Raw genomic sequence first — 27,887 nt, forward strand, 5'->3', positions numbered from 1 at the left:
GCTCATCCCAGGAATGTCTGCTGAAACGCTTCAAACGACCGGAAGTTTACGTTTTCTCTCACTTTACTAAAGTTAGGTGTCGGTGTTGGCACAGTAGCAACATTTAAAGTGGCAGTGTTGCCTTGCTCATCCCAGGAATGTCTGCTGAAACGCTTCAATTATACACTTCTTTGCCAAAGCACACTGTTATTAGTATGTTTTCAAGCTTTGTATGTACCAGTGGAAGGCTTTGTTTTTGCTGGACTAACCTTTGGAATACCAAGATGTCAACAATGGGGCCAGTGGTTTTCATTCTGCATAGAGGAAATGTTGGCAGAAATAAAAGGGGTTGCTAAAGATACCCAGCTTGAGAGAGATTGCTGGCATTATCTGCTATGTGTCATACCATTACAAGAGTAATAACTAAAGCGAGATTTCCATTAATTTGATGTTGAACATATCAAGACATGTACACAAGCCTTACTTCTAGAACTCAAGTGTGATCTCTCTTTGAACATATGATCATCGTGTATAGGAGTTGTGTGCGTTCAACCAAAGAGTGTGAAATCCTTCCTAGATTATTTAATTTAAAATAGGCTAGTTCAAAACCTCTCAATCCTTGTCAACATGTAGTTTCCTCCAAATAAATACTGATGTAGAAAGGAAAGGAAAATCCCTCAATCCAAATTATTTTAAACATCTTGTCCTTGGAATTTGTGTGGGTTGGTAACCCTCAGGATTTAAGAAATACTGCAATAACCACAGTGCATGGTCTCATATGAAAGCATTCTGCAATCTCCATCATGTTTATTAGCATTCCACACAGTGCTAAACATACTCAATATTTGCATAGGTACATGTTGTATTACATTACCTAGTATTAAAGGTAAAGGCTTTTCTGATTTTGTTGAAGTGTCACAAAAAAAGCATTTAACATTGCACTCAAAATGTGTGGGTCAACCAGGAATAACCGAAACATTATCCCGTTTGTAAATGATTCGGTTATTGGGGTGATCAGTCCATGGCTTAAAGTGGGTGGCTTAGTCCATGTCCTCTTCTACAGCCTGTGTCTTCACTTCAACTGTTTTTGCGGGGATGTATGAGCCCATACCTGCCGCTCTCTCTGCCTCTGCCTGGGTGTAGGGCTCCTCTCTGAGTTTTTTCAACCTGGAAGGAAAAAGAAGAAGAGGTAAGCTCTGAAAATCACAGAGATACTTGGCCGCTTCAGTTACAGGGGAAATAAAGTAGGTCAATGTGAAAATATGCTGTTGAGATATGGTGCCTTACCGTCTTTTGTGCACTTTGGTTTTGAAGTGCTCTTTCATTGATCTCATGTCCACAAAATATCTCCTGGAAGACATAAAGGAACACAGTGTTAAAGGCCACTTCGGGATTACTCCACCACTTGAAATCAAAACACCCGGACAAATATGCGGAGTAAGATCAAATCACAAGCACTGACAGCGAGAGACTGTTCAGCGCTGCCTCTCATGTGCTTGATGAGAAGAGGAACAGACTTATGGCTCATAAAGCAGAGAAGCTACTGTTCATTAAAAAGAACCTTCCACTTTTCCTTAATAAGTAGACAAGGCTTATCATAAGCTTATCTAGTTCTACATGTCTACTCTATACCCACTTTCCTGAACAATTTTCATTGTGAGTTATAATTCACCATCTCAGGTTATCATTAGGGGGAAATGACAGCAGCACAGTGTTCAATATATTGTACTTTCGGTATCTAAATGATACAATGTTGTTTACATTGCTCATGAGGACAGACCACCTTATTTAGGGATTCTTTCAATTGTAATTTAATTTGTAATTGATTGTGGATTTTGTATCCAGTTTTCACTTTATGTATCTTTATACAATGTTTACTACTTTTCTTATGAGGAGAGACATCCTTATTTACAGATTCTTGAAATTCAATTGTAATTTCATTTGTAAATAGTTACATTCATGTGGATTTATCCAGTTTGCACATTTGTATGCATGCACTTATAGGTGCATCTGTTGTTGTTGAAGGCCTGGCTGTTACAGTCTTTATTTACACTAGTTTGTTGTAGGCCTACTGGCCTAGATGTTTATGCAGTTTTAAAGCACCTTGGCTTTGTTCTGAATGCACTTTGTTGTAGTTATCCTACAGAGAAAAATAAAATACACTTGACTTGGAATTAGTGTACTGTATGCATTCAAAAGTGCTGAATAAATGTTTTATGGACCCATAATAGTGATTATTATTTAAGTTAAGTTTTGCCATAATCATGTATTTTTCCATAATCAGGCAGCTGAACAACATTGGTAAAAAATGTATACATTATATATATATATATATATATATATATTTCTATTAATCATTTTTCGGCCTTTCGGCATTCGGTTTTCGGCCAACTGTTTCCTATTTTCGGTATCGGTTTCGGCCAAGAATTTCCCATTCGGTGCACCCCTAATATTATTGCACAACAATCCCATTTTATTCTGAATTTGCCAATCTGCATAATGAGTACTATTACTCATGGTAACTTAAGTATATTTCTATTTTGATATGTTAATTTACTTTTAAGAGAACCTTTGCACTGATATACCATATATAATTCCATCATTAGCCAATTCAGCTCATCTTCAATTGGTAAACAAACATTTAAAATGGTCACAAAAAGGACATATCCGTCATAGATAAGAATGAGTGCAATTGTTTGAATAGCAAATAACAAATGGTAACTGCCTTATGAACATTGGAAATCAACAGGGGTGAACTTACGCGCAGTGTAAACAGTAGTGTTGTGCACACCCCGTCACGTCGACGTCCACCTCCTGGTTCAGCAACTTGGCCGCTGCCTCAGTCTTCATGTCCGAGTGGATCTCGTCCATGTCTTTGGTCCTGCGCTTTGTCTTCCATGTCTTTGCAATGTGCTTCTTCGAGTCACCTTTGTGATTTCCCGTTTGTTTGGACTTTCCCATGGTTGATCCTGTTGAGAAAAAAACAGAATATACAGTTATCAGCCATCGTAGCTCACAAACTAGCTATTTCACTCGACCAAATCAGATCCTGTGGAGTAAGTATGTATGTCCATAAGAAACATTCATCTCAACGAACAGCAATGCAAGGTATTAGATCAACAAATCTTCACATATGTATCTTAGCTGTGCTTACCGTTTACACGTGTGACCGAAAGGAATGTATTTACTTCCGGGGTCAAGAAAAGCCACAAAAGAAACTCCTACTAACCTGTAGATGGCGCCAAACACCAGTATTTGGAAACACTGAAAACCAAGGTAATACCAGCGCAATAGAGACTAATATCTATATGGCGCTGGGTAATACTATATAACGCTAGGTCATACCTCATACCAGCGCCATATAGATCGAATTATTATTATTCTATTATGGCTCTGGGTCATACTAATAAAATACAAATAATAAAAGTAAAAGTAAAATGTACATTAATAAAAACTGTTCACATTTGGATCAATGTTTTTTTTTTACTTATGCTAATAAACAGAAAAAATACTGAATTGCTGTCACTAAGCTTTGAAAGTTGTAGAGACTTTGGATGGAGTTTTTGTCAGTTCACATGTGCATTTTTCTAAAAATAATATATGCAACTGTTATTACTGCCAGAGCAACAGCAGCAGTTTTTCATCCACTTCCTGTCCATGATTTTCAATGTTTGTGATAAACTGAAGCATGAAGTGTTCATTTTTTGATGATATATTTTTGAAATGGTTAGGTTAACCCTATCTGCAAAAGGCATTTTCTTCCCGAATCTGAAAAAATGCTGTTTGCTCAGAATCTCACTAGAAGTTGACTTTTTAAAGATACATGGTTCCCACTGCCACAGGGTATTCAGAAGGCTACACATGTGATGATCTTTTGGAATTTGATATGAACATTATGTCTTCTTGTTGATTAAACACATATTTATGATTATAGATTGTGCTTTCCTCTGTTTTATATAATATTTAAGTCGATATCTTTTGGTTTGTGACTAACAAAACAATTGATTTAGAATCATGTCATTGTATTCTTAGAAAACTGGGATGGACATTTCAGAGATTTTATAAAGCAAAAGATAATCAAGAAAAAAATATTTATTTATTATCACTTATCTGACATGAAAATAAAACACCATACACTTATAGAGTTGTTATGCACATCAAAATAAAACATCCTGATAGGAAAAATACAAAGCCTGTAATTATGTTAACATTAATGGTTAGTTTGCTTTGTGTTCACATTGATGGGTTGCTAAAAATAAAAATAAAAAGGTTCTTTAACATTCCAGGAAATAACAACAACTAACAAATAATCATACCAATAAACCTGATGTCACATTTCTACCAGTCGCCCCCGTCGCCCCCCTCTCACATGATGTCTTCGGGTCCTGCAGGTGAAGTTCACCACACATAAATATTCCGACAGCCCGTGAAGGCGGCGTCAGACTGCACTGCATACGCGCCGTGTCGAGGAGCGAAGATGGCGGAGAGTGTGGAGCCGGAGCAGGACTGGATGGACCGGGCCCTGGACACGGCCGACGACACCCTGGTTGCAATGGAAACCCTGCTGGCTACACTTAGAGCCTTTGAAGACGTGCTCAGGCAACAAGAACTATCCATAGCATCTTCCACGGAGTACTGCGACAACTTCTGTCAGGTAATGTGTACATGCAAACATTGATGCCAGCGTTAGCTTCACGTTAGCTCGCCTGGGTTGTTTTTCTCGTTTCCTGCAGGCTACAGCTAATGTACCACATATGCTGGCCCGCTAGCTACCTGCTCAAGTTTAGGGCTGGTCCATAACAAGGGAGCTATTGCACACTCTGTATTTGTATTTATATTAACACATGCATATCATGCACGCTTAAACATTCTAGCTACTAGTATCGGCCTTGGGATGTAGGCTATTGGCAGATGAGTGATTTACTGTGTCTTGGCTCAAGTCGTACAGTAAGCTGATTTATGTTCTCGTCTCAGTCAAAACATACTGGCAAGGATCTAACATAATGCACTGGACATTTGCACAACATTTATTGTTTGGGGCGGGGCGGCATCGCGTTATGTTTATCCACATTTTCTCGCTAGTTGCAGCGTTAGGCCACTGGGAAATTGTATTTTGATCATTCTGAGAAGTTATAAGAATCCAAAACTGCATTTACATAACGTTAGTGTTTGTAAAGATTGATAATGGGCTGGCAAGGTTGAGGATTTGCCACTACCATGTTGTATTTTTTATTTTATTTACAATGATTATGCACTCTTATTTAAATGACCCTTATTCTCAAAGTCATAGACTTGTAAGTACAATTGCAAAAACAAATTTTATTAATTGTATTTGGCAAAAATGTTTCAACTTTGCCAGTAAGGGAACCTGATAAATGAAAAATGTATTTTATTTTCACTGCTTGGTGAAAATGGTTAGAATATAATATCATATACAGTAGCATATACAATAATTATCATTACTGTCTACCAGAAAAACAACAACATAAAACACAGACAGCCTTTAGGTAAACAACCACAATAACACAGTGATGTATCACATTAAACAGTTCAAGTCTCTTCGAAGTGTGTTTTTGCTGAACTGCATTGGAAAGATACTAACAAAAACATTTGAAGATAGCAAAAGGATTTGTGTCAAGTCTCTGGGCTGATAATATTTCCTTATATCAAAAGATGGCATATGTTCTCATGTTGAATAACTGTTTGGTAATTCCCTGAGCCTTTAAGTTTTCACACTTTGTAAATGCAATGTTTTTGGGTTGATTTCAAACAAAAAGTTTGTGTTTATTGTGTATTTATTTTCTGTTAAAGTCGGAAGTAGTCTGGGTGTAATTAGTACACTGCTAAGGGTCTCCAGGGTTGAGCCCTTATGTGTGGCTTCCTTTGAGATGGCACTATATATTTAGACTGATGGGAATTAATTTAGTGCCTCTCTGTGGACACAAGCAGCAACCAGCTAGGGTCCTACTGTCTGGCAAATGGGACTCATGGGATCTTGATAGTGATGATGATTTAATGTGTGAACATATACAGTAGGTGACACTGATTTACACATACAGATGTTGACTCCTTTGTGCCTGAGGACAGTTGACAGTTAAGACAATATTCACTACAAACAATAATGTGCCCTCTGGTAAAGGTAAAGAGTCAATAAGAGAACATAACTATTTTTTTTTACAATATCGCTTCTTGTTAACTGAATTTGAATAGTTTTCATATCCATATAATACTGTTGTGTTGACCAAAGGAAGGAAATAACTATTGCATTCATTACAAAACACATCCAGGTAGCTGTAAAATGTTATAAGTAAAAGATGGTAATTAACATGTCCCCCTCCATATGTAAGTTGTTGTTTTTTAGCATGTCTGCTCACTAGGGGTTCAGGTTTTGTCATATTCTGTACAGTGAAATCCCATCAGGCCTAATCAGAAGTGTCTCACACATCAGACAGTGTCAGCTGGGATCAACTGGTATCTCCCCCCGGTGGAAACCCACTGTTTATCAGACAAATGTCTCCTCTATGATGTCTTTTTATCACTGTTTTTGGAAGTATTTTAGTTCTCTTTTTATCTCCATATTTGCCACTTTATGATGTTTTTGTGTTTGTTTAAAGGCACTCATGCACTATGCTGGGAGCAGGAACTCTATGGAGCATGGTCTGCCTCTTCTGGAGGTCTACTGTCTGTCCATTAGCTGTTTCGCTGCAGCCCGATCCCACCTCACTCCAGACTCCGACAGAGTGGCCCTTGTTTTGAAGAGACTTGCTTTGTGAGTATTGAAAAAGGTCCAAGGTGTATTTTGCTCCTGTCACATTTTACCCACTGTGGCATCATTTTTCATAGTAAATAAATATTGCACCGTTACAGTACAATCACAAAGAAGTGATTTTTCAAAAATGGTGGCTTCAACTAATATATTTTCCTCTACTCTGCCTGCATTTTACAGAATTTAAACCTAAATGAAACTTGTAGAATAAACAGATTTAGATTAAATGTCACTATTTTAGAGGTTTTGGTAATCTTTCCAGACTGAAGAATAAATCTCATACAATTTGAGAATCTGGCATACATTTCCGTTTTTACAGTTTCTGATGATGACAAATATTGTAATTTTGCAATCTTTTAAAGAGGATGTGCCTTTTCACGCCTATTTTGCTACTAAGAGGCTACTTTGATTGGCAACATTTCTTGCATTAGGGATAGAGCTTGTTTCATTGCTTTGAGCTCAATTCAAAGTCTTGCATGAAGGATCTTATATCGGTCACCTTGTAATAACCTTGTGTATGTGAAGCCACCTCAAAACATGTCAGCACTGTCCATTCCATTTTCAAATGATCCTTTTTGACATGTTTAATGTATGGATATGAAGAAAGATTTTCTTGATGTTTGTATTATGACAGACTTCATTCCTGCGAAATCCTTCTCAAATTGTTATTATTTCTTGCAGGAGCTGTTTTGAACTATTGCTGTCAGTGCCTGAGAATGAAATCCCGTATGAAGCCTGGGTTCAATTCCACCACTCTGTTCAGGTAGAGAAAGTTGTTTCGAAACATTGTTTGCTGATGTGCTGCAGACTTAAATCCGTGATAAAATAAAATGGTCTAAAGAGAAATGCCGTTCTGTTTGCTCATGCCTTAGCAGGCGTTATCAGAAGCCTTCTGATAGATAGGCTAGTGAAGCCTGATGTCCCCAGCTGTTGTAGATAGGAGTGTTTTATTTCTGATTGACCTTGTTGAGACTAAACCCACAGTGTTTTATAACTCATATATTGGTAGACAGTCATTTGTGATAAATGCTTGCTGAAGGAAAAACTATACTGATATACAACAATGAGTAATGGGAGCTCATTACCACACAAACGTACTGTAAAACTAATAAATGTATGTTCATTAAGTTGCTGTTGGATCGTTCCCAGCTAAGTGGCTGTATTTTAGAATAAATATATTTGGGCTAAAAATTAAGTTATGGAGTAAAAGTGAATGAGTGGCCTTTCCTTCGCAAAAGTCCATATGTCACATCATTTATTTAAGCAATAGCTCACGACAGGCCGTGGTAGTAGGCCTGTCATGATAAATAATTTTGTTGGACGATAAATGTTCCTGGAACTTATTGGGATAAACGATAATATTGTCGGCACCATTGTAAGACCATTTTAGACCACTGACATAATGATAATATATCATAATAATTCTAGTACATCCTTTCAAACAGAACTTTTTATTGAACATTCAACATTGCAAATTAAATGTGAAATAATATTAAAATATATAAATGATATATAATAAATAAAACAAATTAATTAAATTATAATAAATTAATTAAATCACACACAACCAAAACCATAAATTAAATAGACTCAGGCTGGAAAACAGGGGCCGTATTCACAAAGCATTTTATCTTACCGCTAGGAGTGCTCCTAACTCGCGCTAAAACATTTTACGTAGGAGTTTTTTCTTAAAAGTTATTCACAAAGCCGCTGAGACCTACTCATACTAAGGGTAAATCACTAAGAGTGAGACGCCGTTGCTATGGATTACGTCGATTCTCGTGCATGAGTTTAGAAGCGGTCAGTACGGTAATTGGTTGTTCAGAGCAGGCGGTCTCTGTGAAACTCATCCGCAACATCCCACAAACGAGCCCACCAAATCACCGAAAAACAAGGAAATAGCCTAGGCTAGAAATGTATTCCTATCAAATAGTTATGGACAGTGCAGTTAGCAGAATACACGCATGATGACAAGTTTGTGCAGACCACGATAATGACGTTGTATATGCACGTTAAAGAGAGAGCAAACAATAAAAATACGTAAATTGCATTAAATCAAGGAGGAAATTAAAAGCACCCTGCAAACTATTATCCAATGAGCATATTTCCAGCACTTAAACACTTTCAATAACAGCCCATACCGCCGTTCAAGTCCCCCTATCATGATGAAAGGAAAACAATCTGCGTGTTGATGGAATGTACTTTCTTTCTATTGACAAACACGTCCTTATCTTTTGATGGCGCAATTCTTTTTATGTGCGTCCCGTCAATAGCACCGGGCATACCTGCAATTGCCATGAAGTTGGCTTTCATCCTGTGTAGTTGTTGATTGTCCAAAGGAAACCGGATAAACTGTTGGATGATATGTGGCCTAGAGAGCGCGTTGATGGTTTGGTTTATGGCACGGCTGACTGATGGTTGCGATATTCCTAAATCGTCGGCATTGCAAAGTTGCATTTTCCCTGTTGCTAAATATCGTAGTGTTGCCAAAAAATGTATTTCCGGACTAATCGGGTTATTCCTGTTAGTCGGGGATGTTATTGCATCCCGCACTAATTCCACAACAAGTGTGATACCCTCACGATTTAGCCTATATCTCTTGATCAATTCACAGTCTTCCATTGTCTCCAAAACATTTCGTCTCGCAGCCATTTTCAGATTCTTTGTGAATAGGTCTTACTGAGTTAGGAGTCCTCTCGAGGACTTTTAAGCTCTCCTAAATTTAGGTGCTACTTTTAGGCCTAAAATACTTTGTTAATTGCTCTTAATGAATAAAATTAGGAGTCCTAAATTTAAGACTGACACGCCCATTATGTTTAGGAGTTTCTCCTAAATTCGCCAGTTAGGAGCTACTTTTAGCCCTAAGATCCTTTGTGAATACGGCCCCTGAGCTCTCAATCCATATATCTATCCTTCTCTATATAGATAGATAGATAAATATATATAAATCAATATGAGCACACATTGTCTCACAATCAAAAAATATCTCCTTAAAACAACAGTTATGTGTACAGTCCACTGTCCATACAAAGACCCAGATGCCTCAACAGGCCATATCCAAATCTGTTTTTCAAAGTTTTCGAGCAAGGAACACCAACATGTTTGCATTGTCGGGCAAATGCATATTTGATTGTAAACTGTCGGGAAGGTGGGGGCTCTCCATCTCCATCTCCAGCTGCCGTGTTTGCTACCAGCTGGGAAAACGGAATGGAGTGCTTGTGTTTTAGGTGTAGTTTAAAATGCGTGGTATCGCCTGCTTTTGTCGCTACCTTTTTTAAACAAATGCGACACACCGCCCGGCTCATTCAAGTCCGTAGTTTGGCCTCGTTGATTTCGCTTGAATCCAAAATACTGCCACACCGGAGAATCGAGATGTGTAGGTTTTGTAACCAATTCCATTTCACTTTAAATTCCCCGCGAGTAAGTCACACGTTGTCTCCCGCTTGTCGCTATATTATTAATTTGGCTCCTACGCTGCCGTACGTGCACACGGAGTGTCCTGACCTGGCTGTGTGTCAGCCCCGCCCCCCACAGCTCGTCTGGCAGCCACAGCGCTCCTAGCTAAAATGCTGGTTACATCCTTATGTAAACAAACACGCATGTAAACGGCAATTTATCGAGCTCAGAAAATTTATCGAGTCCATTTTTATTTATCGTACGATAAGTCAATTTATCGATTATCGCGACAGGCCTACTTGGTACCCCCTTAGGGGGCATATATCACGGCCTTAAGTGAGCTATTGCTTTTATAAAACGGTTACCAAGTGTGGCAATATGAAAGAAAAATACACACTCTAATTTAAATAATTTGTATTAGTAAATAATGATGTTCAAAATAAAATAGTCCCTCCGTTGCCTTCTGCACGAGGTGGTTGCTATGCAACAACACTAACAGCTAGCGAACATATTAGACAGAGAGTGTTGATCCATTATTTGGCTATTTATTTACATTTATTTGTATGTTGCACCCACTGAAAAACTGTCCAGCATCAGTAGAATGGCTTACGTGGTTACTTGTATAGGTTGAGGGTGTTCTAGGATGTTGCTTGGCGTGGCGAGAATATTGCTCCACTTTCTCCAGTTCCCGAGATTGGGCTTCCAGTAGCTCTGGAGAGAGCTTTCGCATCTGTGGCCACTAACGGTCATCATTTCTCTGCTTTGTTTCAAGACCCGCATCAGAAAGCTTTTGAATGGTGTTGCTTTTCCAGTTGATCTACCTGCTCTTCACGTAGCTCTGCATGTCGTCGTTTAGGTGCTTTTCTTCTGGAGATAGGCACTGCTCAATCCACTCCTCCATAGTAAGACCCCCCCGGAGGTCGAAGTTAATCTTAAATGTTTCCATCTTATGCTTTGTAAGTTTGTTTTGTAACGGAAGAAATTTGAATATATTTATAAAACTGACAAGTCAAATCAAGCAATCTGATTGGTCGATAGCGTATTTGCGGACCTCTTTGATTACAGATTTGAAAACATCGTTGCTTGCTTTAAAAGTAGCACAATTCATTATGTCAAACCTTGGAAAGTATCTAGATATCCCTGCCCTAATGCCAAAGGAACTGCACACTGAATATGTTTTGCCGTTTGATGTCTATGTCTGGACCGCTGCGTAAAAAGGAGAGTTTCTGCCCCGTTACTTCTCCGCTGCTTTCTTGTTCCAGTTTGAACTGCAGGCAGTTTGCTTTTCAGCCCAACTGTATACTGTTTGTCTTAGGCGCGGAGGGATACTGACTTGTTGTGAAAAGTAACTTACAATTCTACCCGTGGTATACGCTCAGTATATCACGGCTAAGAACCAATCAGATTGCTTGATTTGAGTTGTCCGTTTTATAAATTACAATAACCTTCTGTGTAGGTGTTTTCAAGAACAAACCGAACAAATGGTGGTTTAAAAAAAGAAAAAATGTTTAAGATATAATGTTTTTGCATCTTTATTGCAGATTGCCCATGATACCTTGCTACAGTATGGAAGCACAGACCTCCAAGCTTTACTCCAGATCACAGGAGAGGGAGGCGCGTGGAGCAACTCTGTCCTCACCTCTCTCCTCACCGGCCAGCCCACAAACCCAGAAGAAGGTACGGATCTAGTTAACTCAACTATGCTATTGCTTTTAGACATGAAAGTACTCATCGTCAGGTTGACCCTGTCAAGGTAGTTTTCTAATCAGATCTTCTTTGCATCCTGTCATTAGTTAATGCATACATCAGCTTGGAGGGCGAGGGCTTCATGGAGATGCGCGTGAAGCACCTGGAGAAGATGGGCGAAGTGGCTAAAGCCGTGGTGCTGGCCAAAGCGTGCACTGAATGCAGATTCATCTCCAACCAAGCTACCTTCCGTCAAACCTTTGTCTTCTTGCTCTGTCACCTGCTGCCCAATGAAGAAGCCATCATGGAGGTATTACAGCGCTATGACCCTAATTTAACACAGTCATTGATAGGTGAGTTGCGATGGGAAGAAGAATGCAGGAAACTAGTTAGCTTGCGAGCAGAGGTCTAAATAAAAGCACTAACTAAATGGTTGAAATGCTCAGCCTGTGCTCAACTTGCTGTTGCTGTAAGAGGAGACATCTGGTTTTGGCAGGATGTGTTCAGGGCTCACAGCAGGTGGTCTGACATCTCAGTTTGACTCCAGGTGAAGCGTCACCTATGCTGAGCAGTCAGTCACACACAGGAATAACACATTTCTCCCTCCTGGTATTATACATTTTTTATTTATTCAACGATGAATACAAATGTGGACATATTCAAACATTTGTATAGTTATAAATATTAAATGTCTATTTATAGCAGGTACCAGCTCCAAAAATAGAGACCTAAATTCACATGCAAATTGAGTCTCTGCTAGTCAGTTGGAAGACTCAGAAAACCTGTTAAAAAGGCTTTAGAGGGCCTTTTTAGCTTTAGGCACATAATAGCTGTGGCATCTTCTTGTCTTCGTACTCACAGACCAGTTTCTTTAACCCTTTGTCCTACATCTGTTGTGCTATCAACTCCCCCACCTTGTACTGGTATGCAGTCAGTTGAAACCTTGTAAATCCAGCTATTTAACTTGTCATGCTGTTGAAGGATGACACATTGGAATGTAGGTCAGCACAATATTCTAACATTTCCTTACTTGGAATGCAAACAAATCATTACGACACAATCTTTACACGGAAACTTCTGAATAATTTCTTACTGAGTATGGAGGAATAAGATATTACCGGCATTACACTGGATTTAACAGATTTGAAACAGTGCCTGGAGGATGATTTGTGTATCATGTTGTTTTCTAAGCAGTCAGCATTGTATTTACTCCCTGAACAGATATCAAGACTTGACTGTAAGGACGTATTGGAGATCACGTGTACTTTGGAGTCTGAGGGGGAGGAGAACCACGCCTTCATCTTGTGCACAACTTTCCTGACACAGCAGCTTCAGCAGCAGAACCTGTACTGTTCCTGGTGAGTGCTTCCTGTCTGGAGCCAAGATGTTGGCTTGACTGCATGTAATGTACATTTTGACTCCCTGATAAGATTAGTTGTTTCTCTTTATTGTTGTGGACATCACAGTTTGTCAAATTTGAATATCTTTGAAGAAAAATAAATATAACTTAGATTTCTTGTGTGTTTTTTTTATCCAAAGGGAGTTGACTCTGTTGTGGAGTAAGCTTCAGAGGAGGATCGACCCCTCGTTAATGTCCCTTGTGGAACGATGCCTTCAGCTAGGTGCCATTGCCAAAACGGTCCTGCATTTGCTTTGCCTCGTCCGTATCATTCAGACAGAGGTGAGCCCAATAGGCTGCTTTCCATTTCTATGCTGGGTTTTAGCTGGTCCATTTGGTTGTAAAAATATCCGGTTGGACATTTTCACACATGAGTAAATCTAGGGATGGGTATCGTTAAGGTTTTAACGGTCCTACTACTTTGATCGATACCGCTTATCGGTCCCGTCTTTTAACGGTGCTCTTATCGGTTCTTTTGGAGAAAAAAATAAGGTAAACTAACTAAAGAAATTGTGAACAAAACTAACATTGCTTTTTATTTAAATTAAATACATAATATTTCACATCAAAAGAAACAACAATGTTTTAACAAATCGTATTAAAGAAGAGCTGAAACTTTAACAAAATAAATAACTCAGTTACCTCTGATCATTAACCCATGTTTGTATAATTGAGTTAACTCCGTGTGTTGCTGCTAGCATATATAACACCTGACGTGGAAACGTTACTCGTGGATGGGGCTACAGAGCTGCTAGAAAGACAGTCGCAAACGGTGCATTCCTCCGTCACTTTTGGTAACGTGTGTGTGTGTGTGTGTGTGTGTGTGTGTGTGTGTGTGTGTGTGTGTGTGTGTGTGTGTGTGTGTGTGTGTGTGTGTGTGTGTGTGTGTGTGTGTGTGTGTGTGTGTGTGTGTGTGTGTGTGTGTGTGTGTGTGTGTGTGTGTGTGTGTGTGTGTGTGTGTGTGTGTGTGTGTGTGTGTGTGTGTGTGTGTGTGTGTGTGTGTGTGTGTGTGTGTGTGTGTGTGTGTCATGGGCGGTATCATTTTTTTCATACCGTCATACCTTGCTGACATCATACCGTGGTATACGGTATATGACGGTATCAGTCCAAATTTAAGGGGTAATTTCTCCCCCAAAAAGTTTTTTTACTCACTATATCAACAGCCAGCCCCACCAAAAATATTTTCCACCAGCCGCCACTGACGGTATGCCTTTGGTCGACTTGAGTGAGGTGGCGTTCGGCGGCAAATAGATGTTTCGAACGGTATATTATATGTTCGGTGTAAAATGCAGCCCGAGCCGGTAGACGCTCGCAAAGTGCCGCGACGTGCGCGCAAGTGCAAAACAAGGGCTGCATACATGACACATTGTGCAAATGGCACATTTTGAGATCGGATACAGGACGCGTTTGTAGATGTCCGACGTTGTTTCCATAGTGAGCTAAGTTAACAATATATCATCATACATAAACATTTTCCGGGAGTAAATACTTGACTTATGTAAACTGTGTTCGTTATTCTCCCGTCCAAAAGAGAAGCTTTAAAAGGAGACTAAATGGAGTTTCTGTGAAAGTTCAATTGGGTACTTTAATTAAAAAAGGCGCGGGTTGGTCACAAGCATGATATTGTTCAGTCAGACAAACAGCTGTGATCCGCTCCTCGTTAGGGAAGCCAAGAGTTGGATCTCTCCTCCGGTGCTGTTATATATCCTCTGCTTGCTCCTCCCCGCCTGCCGGCTCGCCTCGTCTCCAATGTCCGTTGTTGCATTTAAACAGAGGATTGGCTCCTTTCACATCCAATATATGCTCAACACGCCTTTTCTCCTCATATTCTCTTTCATCACTTTTCATTTAACACATTCTAAACGCTGTAATCAATACTCTAAAAAATACTTCTCGGCTCGTTTGGTTTCCGGTCATTCCGGATGTTGTCACATGCTACTCTCGTCTGTAAACAATAATGTATTCAAATAAACTGTACCTTCATTTAATATTCAGCATGGTCGTATCTCGACATCTATAGTTGTAGTGTTAAATCAGTAGGCTTCGGTTTGCACCACTCCATATCATTTCGCTACTAAATTCACCTCTTTAGGAAATCGTATATTAGCCACATGCTACATGCGTAGATGAAGGATTTTCAGAATAAAAGCTTAAATGCTTTTGCACAAGAATTTCTGTTTTTTCAGTATAAAAGAGCATTAAAACTGACGGCATGTTTAAACTACATTTCCCCATTAAAACATTGATTTTAATTTCTAACACTTATTGAATAAAGTTAGCTATATTCACTAACTAGTTTGGCAATATTATTCCGTGCATGTGTTAAAAACCTTATTTCCATTTGATTCATTGGATTACTCGCGTGAATGTTTAGCACGTAAATGCTTTCGTTTTTAAAACCGTCCGACCTCGACTACAAAACCATCAACCAGTTGCATAGGATTAAAAAATGTCAACACTCACTCACCCCGTCTTAAACATTCCCAAAGAAGTGCCTCCGTCTCTCGTTGTGCTGGATGAAGTCACTGGCGACGAGTAAACCCAAAATAGTCCCAAACAGGCGCAGAGGCATTTTTCTTTTTTACTAGTTGTCCGAGTTCGGGGCCGGTAAATGCTGCCGCCATCTTTTTTTGGCACTGACACCAATCAACAGTTGTGCGTCGACTCGGCAGGAATCAAGGCACGTACATGCCTCTCCCTGCTTCCACCGTCTACACACACAACCAAATGACATACCATCAGTAAGGAAAAAGAGTAAGAACTCGAATGTATAGGTGAAGAGGCACAACGTGTCTACGTCAATGCACTCTTATTAGATTCTTTCATCAACTATAAGCTTTATAGCATGTAAAACAGGTTTTATTTGAACAAATTGTGAAATAAGGCTAATAATATATCACTCTTATTTTCAGACGCAGGAAATGGGGATACCAGCCTCAGTAGAACTTTGTGTCAAAGCACTTCAACTTCCAAAGCAAGATGACTCAGAAACCAGGATCTCTGTCTGTAAGAGCGTGTCCTGCCTTCTTCCAGGAGACCTTGAAGTGTTGCGTGCCTGCCTTCTCACAGAATTCATTCTTTGCCCAAGCTCGGAGGTCTTTGGGTCCTTGAAGGAGCTTTACTTGCGACCCGACCAAAAAAATGACCAGGAAAGCGAGGTAATTCCCAACTCACTACGCTGCGAGTTGCTTTTAACTCTGAAGGCATACTGGCCGTTTGACCCTGAATTCTGGGACTGGAAAACTCTGAAATATCACTGCATCTCCCTTCTGGGGTTGAGGCCGGAGTCGGAGGGGGAAGAGGAGGAGGCAACAGACAATCGAGAGAAAATCACACAACCTGAGCCTCAGGGAGTCGCAGTGAAAGTGGAATCTGAGCATCAAAAGATGATTAATGGAAGTGTTGATGGTGATAATGAGCAGAAGGAGGACAAGCGGGTTTCTAACTCACCAGAAATCGAAGGAGAATCTGAGTCAAAGAAACACAAGTTCTGTTGTAAGATTTGTAAGAGGTCGGTCAGTGACAACCAAATCATTCACCACTCCAAGAGGCACGGAGAGGGCAACAAACACCCCTGCCCCGTGTGCTTGGAAAAGTTTAAGAGCAGAAAGGTTCTTGTTCCTCACCTAAAACAACACGTGCAGAGTAAAACTAATCTCAACATAAAGAAAGAAGATAAGCAGAAACAGGTGGATGAAGAGGACGATATTATTGAACCAGGGGAGATCACTGTTGACCCTTCCCTAATGCAGTACTACAAATCCACACATGACCCAGAGGTGCTGCAACACATCGTGCAACAAGCCAAAACGGTGAAAGAGAAGAATTTAGATGAGGAAGAGTATGTAACGTTTGAATACATTGAACAACACTTCAACCTGCAGAATCGGGACGAGTATCCATGTCCAGGAACCGGCTGCACTCGGATTTTTAAACATTCCAAGTACTTGTATGTTCATTTAAAGTCAGAGCACAGAGGTGATGACAATGTAAAACATTTTCAGCAGATGAGAGACAAGCGTGAGAAGTGTGTTTTTTGCCGACGCCATTTATCCTCCGCACACCATCACCGCAAACATCGAAGAGTCCACTATGGAGATCGGCCTTACATGTGTGTGGTTATGGATTGTGGTGCTAAATTTAAGACTTCCATCGAGCTTGTCACGCACAAACAGACCCACGGCTTCCACCTCAACTACCAGTGTGAGCTCAAAGGCTGCTACGTCATCTGCTCCGACTTGGGACAAATCTACCACCATGAAGCACAGCATTTCAGAGATGCAGCCTTTACATGCCCAAGCGCTGACTGTAGTAAATACTATCTATCCAAAAAAGAATTCATAAACCATTTATCCACTCACAACATCACCTTCTCTGAAAAAGACTTTGAGGCCCAGAGGAAGGCGAGGCGGAAACTTCTCAAGACGCTTACTACTGAAGTGTCAAACCGCCTTAATAAGCCAAGTGATGCAGCAGAGACTGAAAATGGAGATGTCCTAAACTCTTCCTCAACAAGTTGTGCCTCCTCTTTGCAATCACCTGATGGTAAGGAGCCCAAAACAACAATGACCCTGGTGGCTGTGTGTTTTGATGGAAGTAAGTTTACTTGTGGTTTTGAGAAATGTGGCATGACTTTCTCCAGAGCCAGAGATGTCCAGAGGCATCTTAAGTGTGCCCACCCAGAACACCTCAAACTGGAGAACAAAGAACACAAACATGACAAAGACCGGGGCTCAAAGTCCAAAGGGATGAAGACTGAAACTGAGCCGGACTGTGAGGAAGAGGGAAAAGGGGAGCTCTTAACTCCATTTCAACCCATGAAGGCAGACGAAGAAAGAAAAGAAGCTACTGAACCCCAAATCAACGAAACAAACTCTCCAAGTCTTCAAACTAAAACGGATGATCTGAGTGAAGTCCTTATTGGGCTCAGCAAACTGAACCTGAATTCATTATCTCCTCACATTGTGCCAATTGAGCCCCCTGAGTCCAACCTAGAGTCAAAAGAATCCAACACATCTCTCCATCAGTCCATCATGGCAAAGCCTCCTGTTGTGCTGCTTCGGAAGAGGGCCCTACAAGTGCCAGATGAAGAGGTAGAAGTCAAAACTGAAAAAGTATCAGATGATGATAAAGAAGTTGAGGATAAAAAAGTTGAGGATAAAGAAGTTGAGGATAAAGAAGTTGAGGATAAAAAAGTTGAGGATAAAAAAGTTGAGGATAAAAAAGTTGAGGATAAAGAAGTTGAGGATAAAGAAGTTGACGCCGAAGTTGACGCCGAAGTTGACGCCGAAGGTGACGCCGAAGTTGACGCCGAAGGTGACGCCGAAGGTGACGCCGAAGTTGACGCCGAAGGTGACGCCGAAGTTGACGCCGAATCATTGGCCTGTGCTAAGCCCTACGTCTGTGAGATGAAAGGTTGTGACTTCAGGACCGCTCGGAGTTACAGCTTACAGCGACACTATAACAACTTACATGGCCGCTCTGTCGAACAGGCAAGAAGGTTGACTTCTCTGAAAACAACATCGTTTAAACCTTACATCTGCCAGCTTTGCTCCCAAAGTCACAGAGAAAAACGCGGTTTGAGGTTCCACTATATTCACATGCACAACCTGAATCCCACTCTGCTCAACAAAATAAGCTACATGCAGCACGAGGGGAAAAAAAAGACTTCAATGCGTGCATCTCTCAACCTGAAGAAGCATGGTCTTAACGTAAGGAAAAAAGAGATCCCCAAGATGCAACGCCAACCAGAGAAAAAAAACTCAACGGTGGTCAGGGAAAATAAAGTAAACATTGGCAATCACTCACCATCTGAAGAGGGAGGAGAGGGTAAAGAGGAAGACAAAGCACAGAAGGGAGAAAGAGGGGACAGGACAACACAACAGGTCAGGACTACAAGGCGATTGGTAACCAAAGGTAATCTCTGCTATATGCTGGATAAATTCAGTAAACCCTTTCATTGTGTAGCAAAACATTGTGATGCTGCTTTTTCCACCCAGGGGGGCCTCGTGCGCCACCTACAGTTGATACATCATTACAATCGCTCTCAACTCCTTTTGGAAAAAGATTTTGAGACGCATCACAGACCAGAAGCCAGAAAAGAGCACACCAAGAAAAGGCCTCATCCAAACCTAGATGAACCCCAGCCCCAATACAAGTGTAACTTTGCCAACTGTCATTCTTCCTACCACCTTAAAAGCAGCCTAGTGCGTCACACTCGGGATTCTCACTCACTACCTTCAGAGCCGATAAGGTGCAAGTTTGAAGGCTGCACAAAAGTGTTCAGCCATGATGATGCACTTAAAAAACATGCGCTTTATAGTCACTGTGAGTACTACGATTCACTGGTGGTACGTCTGCAGAGCACTCACAAAAAGTCAATTACTGGATGCCAAAAAAAGCTAATTGTTGCACCACAGAGTCCTCAGAAAGAAGAATCTGGATCAACCGCCGCACAGGCTGAGGGATCCAGTTCAGAGCCTGATGGGACCACCCAGTCACAGGAAACGGGTGAGGAAGCTGTCGATGACATGAAAAACAGAGAAAAAAGGCAACCGAGGTATTGTTTCAGCCGTTTTGTCTTCAGATCTCAAGAAGAAGCATTACAGATGTGCCAAGACCGTGGTTTGCTCAAGGCCTACCCATGCATGATACAGGACTGTGATTCTGTCGTCAAGTACTTGAATAGCTTACACCGTCACTACACGAGGACTCACAGCCTGCGTCGGGAGGATATCCGTAAACATAGAGATAAGCTGGTTAATAATGCTGAGCAGCTGGAGGAACTGATTCAGAGGAAGTCAGCCAGGACAACTGTTACGGGAGCATGTTCCCCTAATGGGGTTCGCAAAATGGAGTATCAGGCAGAGCCAGAAAACACAGTGGGGCAGCCTGCGGCCATGAGCTTACACTCCATCAAGGCAGCCACACAGGAGGAGGATAATGACAACACAACAGGATTCCCAGAGGAGGAAGAGGAGGAGGAGCCGCCACCTGTTGAGAGAAATGGTGTCCTTGTTGGTGCAGATGAGGTGCTTTACGGTGAGCCGAGCACCGGAGGTCACACTGAAGGCTCTGCTGCTGCTGCTGCTGCTACTGCTGCTGCAGCAGCAGCAGCAGCAGCAGCAGCACAGAACAGCCAGAAGCAGGAAGAGAGATTAAGCTTGGATCAAATCAAACCTCTTCTTCGTTCCCTCACTGTTGACCTCTCGCCACCCTGCTCACTGTGCATAACTGCTGTGGAGGGCCTTCAAGACTCGTCAGGCAGCAAGGATGGGGGTAAACTGGTGAACGGGGCAGCTCCGTTGCCCACCCCTCCTGTTCGCCAGCCACTAAAACGAAAAAATGAATTGTCTGAACCACCCTTAAACTTGAAAGACACTCAACCTTGTAGCCCTTCTCCTCTCCCATTTGACATCACAGCTTATAAGCCTATAGGCTTTGAGTCTTCCTTCCTGAGGTTCATACAAGACACAACGCCGAAAGACAAAATTTTGCTGGCAGCGAAACGGCGAGAGTCTTTCAGACGTGGTTGTTCAGTAAAAGAGAACAACCAGCTGAGAATCTCTCCCAACCGTAGACGCACTCATTCCCCACTGCTGAAGCCCCACGCTATGACTCAAGACTTTACATCTGTCCAAAACTTGAAGTCCATCTTGGACAACGCCTTGGCGGGGTGTGGGGAACTGGCTATTAAGCAGCTCCAGTATCTGAGACCTGTGGTGGTGCTGGAGAGGCCGGTGTGCAGCACAACCCTGCCGGACATCTTCCCATCAGACACCAACAATTGCGAACTGCTGCTTGGAAGTTAGTTCAACTTAGCACCTTTTAACATAGCTATGGAAAATGATTTTGTACTTTCACAAGTTGATCAGTATTTAGTTTTTCTCTCAATTATAGTATTATGTTTCTGCTGTTTGTTTTTTTATTTGCCAAACTGAAGAATCATATACAAATTAGCATTGCAATGAAAAACAAGTGTAAATAGTTCATATTCTTTTTAGACATGAAAGCATTCAGATGGCACCTAATAAGTTAACTCGTTATCACAAATGTATATACTTTGGTCCTTCAGGATAAATGTACAGATGTTCAGATTGTTAGAAATGGTCAGTAGTGTATTGCAATACCTTCTCAGTTGTGTGAACTTGGGACTGAAAGAAAACAATTCTTTACTACAAAGATTTCGAGGAATATGTTTGGTTATTTTCACCTCAGTTTATAATAAATAAGTGTTGGGATGCAGTGTACAGATGTTGGCAGCCATGTATGTATGTATGTATGTATGTATCACATTTTTAAATAAATAAATGTGGAAACAAATATAAAGCCTTTAACTTTCAGAATTGTGTAAGTGACTCTTTTTATATATACGAAGTCATGAGAAAGGGGATCATCGCTGCTGTTTGCAAACCTGAAAAACAACTAATTAATTTAAAATCATCTCTTGTGTTCTATGTATTTCCATTGCCTGGAATATAGTGTTTAAGTGTAATGGTACACGATGAGGTGCTATTACCAAAAGGGATGTGTATCAGAAGTGTCTCTGTTCTCCTATAGCTATGACAACATCCTTTTGAAGTAACAATTACTTTTATAAGTGAAGTATTTTTTATTTGATATCACTATTGGAAACTTCAGGATTTTATCCAAATATTTTGGGATTTTACTGGATGATTTACTGGGCAAAGCTAGTGTCAACCTAAAGTCCTGGACCCCATAAACTAACAGTTTGTGCAAAAAATATTAACTTTACAACTTAAACAACAGGAGGTTGCTTTTTGAAGATTTAGGTTTTAATACCATAATTATTTTAAGACTACGCATTTTTTAACAACTGCGTTACTTTGAAATACCACACATAAACCCAGGAGCCAGTCAGAAATGGCATAATAGAGAGGATAGTGAGAAAAAACAGTGGCTAATTTATGTCCCCTGAACATTATAATTTGGCAATGACTGAAGTTAGATGCTAGGTTTAGATTATTTCAAATGTGGTGTTTCGCCTAATGTAATAAGTGATAGACTGAGATAAATCAGGGTTATTAATCTCATATGTTTATATATATTTAAATATATAAGAATTACTTTCCATTTACACCATACACTGAATAAACTTTAGCACACAAGTTCACTGTTTGCATGACAAGTATTCTGCACAATTGAGGTGTGGCACAGCTTGTCTAGAGGAGGACTCGCGTTTAAAACATTATCTTTGTAGGGAGGGATCTGATCCATGGATGTATGATCATAGCAAGGTTGTTTGATGAACAAAATAAGCTATACTCCACGTGAGGGTTCAGAGAAACAGGAAGATGATTTAAAATAAATAAATGTACTTGTATTATATAATTACATTTATATTGTTCAAAGAGTTAACTTAACAGTTTCATAGTATAATAATGTTTTATATAATGTCTATTATTTTAGTTTGAGAACAAAATACATTACAGATTCAGTATGCAGGGGATTGTATGCAAATAAAAATAATATCAGGGGGTTATCGCAGTAATCAATGGATTATAATATCATATACATACAAACGAATTAGAAAGTAGTTTCACATATTGCTGAACCCTTTAATAATCACAGTTGAGTTACTGAAAAGGCCAGCATTAATAAGATAAAAGCTTTCTCAGGATAGTTTTAAGACGTGTTTTATTGAGTTCCTCACAACTGCAACAAATCAGCAGCGGAACCAAACGTATAGTAGTCCTTGTTTCCACAGGGATAGAATGTGTTGCCACACCTCACATCTCGCATGAATGGAAAGATATTAGATGTAAAAGCCTTTATTTAGGAATGGAAACTGGATGCACAGTCAGTCGGTATTTGTCGATTTAACGTGGGAACCGTGTTCCCTTTAGTTAACCTCAAATAGTTGTGTGTGTTTGTGTGAAGAGTGAAAGCTAAGTAGCTGCTAAGCTAAAACTACCCGTCAGGCTAGGAAACGGTAACCTTAGCGTTAGCCTGAGAGCTAGCCAGTCCTGCTCCAACAACACAGAACTAAAACACTGCAAAGATGGTTGAAAGTATATTTGACCTCCCGGTGGAGAAGCTGATATTTTATGCTGTTTTGGGATTTTCGTGGACGGTGTATCTCTGGGAGGCATACCTTTCTTACAGACAGGTAAATTAATCATGTGTCAGTCAAAGTTCCTCCTTTGTAGCTAAATGTGTTTGTCGAGGGGGAAAGGACCCCAAACCAAATAGTGCAGTGAACGAAAAAATACATGTGTAGTGTAAAATGTGTGATTGTTTTATATTCTTGCAAACTCAAGATTAATGCAAGTTCATTTAAAAATAGTTTAGTTTGACAGAATGTATATAACAGTAATGTTCACGCAAGGTCCTGCACATGTGTGTACACACGTTTATGTATTTTACCTTTGTGAAACTATGACAACTGGATTACATTTCTATGTTACAAAGTATTTGGAAAAAATGTTTAGTTATAATTCAGAAGAGTGTCACCATGAGGTAGGCAGACATGTATGATTTCTTAAACAGTAAACGCAGAAACAAATATCTAAATATTATGATTCCTGTTTCTGGCGTATTTTGTTTGGCAAGTTTGGTAAGAGAGAATGAAATGGCATTTTCGGAGCTTTTTGCTGAGTTGGGTGTACTTCCCCTTAAAAAAGGATGTTAACAACTGTGTGTATATGACAGAACAGAGGAGCAGGATAATTGTAGTTTTATAAGTCCAAATAAATGCACTTAGAAATATTTCAATAGCAAGAATTAGAGGGATATAAACCCATGTTCGTCTGAAATTGAAGCATAGGCTACTAATACAAATTGGCTTGTGTATAACATCAGTGCTGATCTCTTTCCCTTTCACAGAGGAGCATATACAGATCAACCACACATGTGCCACAGGAACTTGGGAAGATCATGGATTCGGAAACATTTGAGAAGTCTCGTCTCTATCAGCTGGATAAAAGCAACTTCAGCTTCTGGTCTGGACTCTATTCTGAGACTGAAGGGACGGTAAGACAACCAGGAAATTAAAAGCAATAGATGTCTCAGCAAAAAAAGCTGTACTTTCACAATCAGTCTTATTATTAAGGATGTCTTGAAGTGGGCCCTGTGTGTCAAGTCTGTGTCATAAGTCTGTATACTTTTGTCACTTCAAATGTACATGGAATAAGAGAGAGAACTCGGATTTAAAATATAATATTAAAGCGTGATTGATTATTTCCATGAATATTGAGTTTAACATGATTTTAAACCCAATATTATGTATTGTCATATGTATGTTATTTTATATTTAAAAGGCTAACTTTATGTACCCAACTTTTCAGTTGATCCTGCTCCTGGGTGGAATCCCATTAATGTGGGAGCTCGCTGGTTCTGTGACGGCTCGCGTAGGATTTGGTTCAGAGTACGAGATCACCCAGTCGCTTGTGTTTCTGACGCTTGCCACCCTATTCAGTGCCTTTACTGGACTTCCCTGGAGTGTGTACAACACATTTGTCATTGAGGAGAAGCATGGCTTTAACCAGCAGGTACATTCAATTAGAAAAAAAAGGGGTTTGGCTTTTTGTTGGCATAACAACTGTTTCTATCATCCAGGATGATTTTTCATATGTTGTTGTCATCCTTTCAGACGTTTGGGTTCTTCCTTAAGGATGCTGTGAAGAAGTTCATTGTGACCCAGTGTATCCTGCTCCCTGTCACCTCCCTGCTCCTGTACATCATCAAGATTGGTGGAGACTACTTTTTCATCTACGCCTGGCTCTTCACCCTGGCTGTTTCTCTGGTCAGTGCTGCATTCACCTTGTGTTGAAACAAACAAAGAATGCACTTCTTAGAAAAGGGATTAATCGTGTTTCAAAGGAATGTGTAGTTTTTTTTGGCAATTACGGAGTAGCTCTAAAATAACACAAAAACACTCTGTAGTTACGCTTTGGCTGGTTGTTTATAACAATACATCTCGTCTTCTCTTTTGTTCTCAGGTACTCGTAACGATCTATGCTGACTACATTGCTCCGTTGTTTGACAAGTTCACACCTTTGCCAGAAGGAGAGCTGAAGACAGACATTGAGGATATGGCCAAGAGTATAAGCTTCCCCCTCACCAAGGTTTATGTAGTTGAAGGTAAAGTAATACAAAGAGGCATCATCCAGATTGCATGTTTTTGTCAAGTTGAAGAGATCATTTTTAAATGGTTCTACAGCTTGGTTTAGGATACGGCAGTCTTAAATTGTCTTGAATGTTTTCCATAATTCCAGGTTCTAAGCGTTCTTCACACAGCAACGCCTACTTCTATGGGTTCTTCAAGAACAAACGCATTGTGCTGTTTGACACACTGCTGGAAGACTACTCACCTCTCAACAAGTCCGGAGAGCCCCAGCCCGAGCAGGCAGAGGGAGAGGACACATCGAGCGAATCCAAAGCCAAGCCCAAGGTTACAAAGCCATAAACTGCATTCAGAAAATGTCCTATTGCTATTTTAAAAACTAGGGTTCTTTACATTACTAGGAAATGTTCAAACCGGCTGTTGTAGGGAACCCTGTGACCTGAATGTCTTATGTTCTCTTACAATTAACATTTCAGAACAAGAAACAAGGATGCAACAACTCAGAGATCCTTGCCGTCCTTGGTCATGAGCTTGGCCACTGGAAGCTTGGCCACACTGTCAAGAATATCGTCATCAGTCAGGTGACACATGTTCTCCTAATGTCTGCATTTAAACAAAACCACAACTTGATTACTCACAATCAAATAAAGACATTCAAATGTAAGTTTATATGCAATTAACATCTTCTGAGTCTGTTCTTTTTTCCAGATGAATTCCTTCCTGTGCTTCTCCCTGTTTGCTGTTCTGATTGGACGTAAGGAGCTATTTGTAGCTTTTGGCTTCAATGTCAGCCAACCCACATTGATAGGCTTGATGATTATCTTCCAGTTCATCTTCTCACCGTACAATGAGGTGGGTGTGCTTCGATAAATAGGGTTTCCATCAGTTTTTGATCTATTTTTTTGTATTTGACCTCAGATTTCGTCACAAATTCAGTTGTTTGTATATGTTGTGGTTGCAGCTCCTGTCCTTCTGTCTGACGGTCCTGAGTCGCAGGTTTGAGTTCCAGGCTGATGCTTTTGCACGCGGCATGGGCAAAGCCTCCGAGCTCTACTCTGCCCTCATCAAGCTCAACAAGGACAACCTGGGCTTCCCCGTGGCTGACTGGTTGTTCTCCATGTGGCACTACTCCCACCCTCCCCTCCTGGAGCGCCTCAGAGCGCTGGGCAGCGTCAAGCAGGACTGACGGGGCTGGGAGGGCGGGGCGCGCTCGCCGCCTCCTCAAAAGGGCCTCCGCAGACCGCTGCTGGGCCTGTGATGTACCCTGGTCCTTTTCTACCTATCCCCATCCCCCATATTGTTTTATCTTGTTTTACTTATTTCCTCTCTTGCCATACTTTTAATTTTGTGCCCTTTATAACCTTTTTTAAACAAAACCAAAACATATCAGCACAAGCCAGCATTAAAAAAAGAACTTTCGCTCTTTCGGTAGATAGGCAAAATATTCACTTGTTGAGAGCAATACATCCAGGCAATGTGTGTTTAGCAAAAGCTGTTGTCAAAGCAGGTTTCACATTTTGCAGATTGACCCTAAGCCTTAGTTTTTTATATTACTTCATTTCGGAAGAGTTGTATTATTCTTTTAAACATTTATAAAGACAAAACCTGAAAATGTATTTACAGAAATAAGTGTTTGTTTTGATGTGTACATGACATCTAACTGTAAAATCTAATGAGTATATTTTTAAGCTTTATGAAGTGGTTGATCCTAAAAATATACCAAGTTTTATTTATTGTGAATGTAAAAAAAAAAAGAGGAAAGAAACACATAATTAGCAACTACATACATAATCATGGCATGGCTTTTTGCAGATACACAGGCCAGAATGAAATGTGTCTCTCAAGTGCAACCGTTGCTTCTTTAGAAATATCTCGGTAAAGCCCAAGGGTAAAATAATTAATGAATCATCAACTCAAATTCTCAGTTTTGCCAGGAAAACTAAGTAGAAACTGTCACACAGAAGAAATATGGGGGCCTCTTAATGTCTGTTATGTTCAGATAATGAACAGGAGCGGTGCAGAAAAATATAATTTGTATTAAGCTTAGTCTTTTCATTTTTTTTACATAAATGGGGATCTTGTTTTTCTGTTTTTTAAAGCACTTGCTTGCCGACAAGGTTCCAACCACACTTGTACATATGTAACTTTAATTAGTCGAGTAATGGCGAATGATATGAATTGTGAAATTTTTTGAATGTGGTTTGAAATTTTAAGTTGATTAGGTGTTTCTTAGTTTCTTCTTTTGGTTTTTGGACCGAGTGAGCTCAGAGCTGCCTGGCAAGCAAAGTATTTATAGGGGACCTGGGGAAGGGTGTGAGCCAGTATTTGGATTGATCTGTGAGGAAACTGTACTTTCTTTGCTGCATTGAATAAAATCCTTCAAAGCATTTCTTATGGTTGATTTTATTTTTATTTTGTAGATGCTTAAATTAAACCAAAATGTTAGCTTGTATTTCTAGTCCTTACAGATCAAAGTTCATCCTTTATTTTAGTCTAACTGAGAAAACTTTAACTCATTTGCTATGATGAGTTTTATTGAAAAAGATACCACTTTTCTACATGGCATGATTTCTAGA

At 40.1% G+C, this 27,887-nt stretch overlaps 3 protein-coding genes across 3 annotated transcripts; 2 read left to right on the forward strand and 1 right to left on the reverse strand.

Annotated features, from left to right (window-relative positions):
• Positions 1-753: 753 nt before the first annotated feature.
• znf593 (zinc finger protein 593) lies at positions 754-3,239 on the reverse strand. The gene is made up of 4 exons (XM_079640743.1): positions 3,134-3,239; positions 2,741-2,948; positions 1,267-1,329; positions 754-1,146 (listed from the first exon to the last, which is right to left on the reverse strand). Exons 2-4 carry the CDS (start codon positions 2,938-2,940, stop codon positions 1,020-1,022), a joined length of 390 nt encoding a protein of 129 aa, XP_079496869.1. The 5' UTR covers positions 2,941-2,948; positions 3,134-3,239; the 3' UTR covers positions 754-1,019.
• A 1,165-nt stretch (positions 3,240-4,404) lies between these two features.
• On the forward strand, positions 4,405-21,571 carry rlf (RLF zinc finger). The gene is made up of 8 exons (XM_079692652.1): positions 4,405-4,633; positions 6,594-6,748; positions 7,427-7,508; positions 11,683-11,818; positions 11,935-12,137; positions 13,049-13,185; positions 13,367-13,508; positions 16,139-21,571. The coding sequence occupies exons 1-8, from the start codon at positions 4,457-4,459 to the stop codon at positions 21,035-21,037; spliced, it is 5,931 nt and encodes a 1,976-aa protein (XP_079548778.1). The 5' UTR covers positions 4,405-4,456; the 3' UTR covers positions 21,038-21,571.
• Positions 21,572-22,916: 1,345 nt separating this feature from the next.
• Positions 22,917-27,698, forward strand: zmpste24 (zinc metallopeptidase, STE24 homolog). Its single transcript, XM_079693260.1, has 9 exons — positions 22,917-23,355; positions 24,072-24,218; positions 24,533-24,736; positions 24,838-24,990; positions 25,187-25,328; positions 25,463-25,638; positions 25,788-25,892; positions 26,020-26,163; positions 26,273-27,698. The coding sequence occupies exons 1-9, from the start codon at positions 23,248-23,250 to the stop codon at positions 26,495-26,497; spliced, it is 1,404 nt and encodes a 467-aa protein (XP_079549386.1). The 5' UTR covers positions 22,917-23,247; the 3' UTR covers positions 26,498-27,698.
• Positions 27,699-27,887: the final 189 nt, after the last annotated feature.

The sequence above is a fragment of the Notothenia rossii genome (genome assembly GCF_949606895.1).
Source record: "Notothenia rossii genome assembly, chromosome: 7".
Classification (NCBI taxonomy): domain Eukaryota; kingdom Metazoa; phylum Chordata; class Actinopteri; order Perciformes; family Nototheniidae; genus Notothenia; species Notothenia rossii.

Excerpts from the sequence above, each read along its gene's own strand:
- znf593 (XM_079640743.1), bottom strand. The coding sequence starts at position 2,940 with ATGGGAAAGTCCAAACAAACGGGAAATCACAAAGGTGACTCGAAGAAG. Across the intron at positions 1,330-2,740 it reads CACTACTGTTTACACTGCGC|GAGATATTTTGTGGACATGA; the intron begins GTAAGTTCACCC and ends TATGTCTTCCAG. Across the intron at positions 1,147-1,266 it reads ACCAAAGTGCACAAAAGACG|GTTGAAAAAACTCAGAGAGG; the intron begins GTAAGGCACCAT and ends TTTTCCTTCCAG.
- rlf (XM_079692652.1), top strand. The coding sequence starts at position 4,457 with ATGGCGGAGAGTGTGGAGCCGGAGCAGGACTGGATGGACCGGGCCCTG. Across the intron at positions 6,749-7,426 it reads GTTTTGAAGAGACTTGCTTT|GAGCTGTTTTGAACTATTGC; the intron begins GTGAGTATTGAA and ends TATTTCTTGCAG. Across the intron at positions 12,138-13,048 it reads ATGAAGAAGCCATCATGGAG|ATATCAAGACTTGACTGTAA; the intron begins GTATTACAGCGC and ends CTCCCTGAACAG.
- zmpste24 (XM_079693260.1), top strand. The coding sequence starts at position 23,248 with ATGGTTGAAAGTATATTTGACCTCCCGGTGGAGAAGCTGATATTTTAT. Across the intron at positions 24,219-24,532 it reads ATTCTGAGACTGAAGGGACG|TTGATCCTGCTCCTGGGTGG; the intron begins GTAAGACAACCA and ends CCAACTTTTCAG. Across the intron at positions 25,329-25,462 it reads CAAGGTTTATGTAGTTGAAG|GTTCTAAGCGTTCTTCACAC; the intron begins GTAAAGTAATAC and ends CCATAATTCCAG.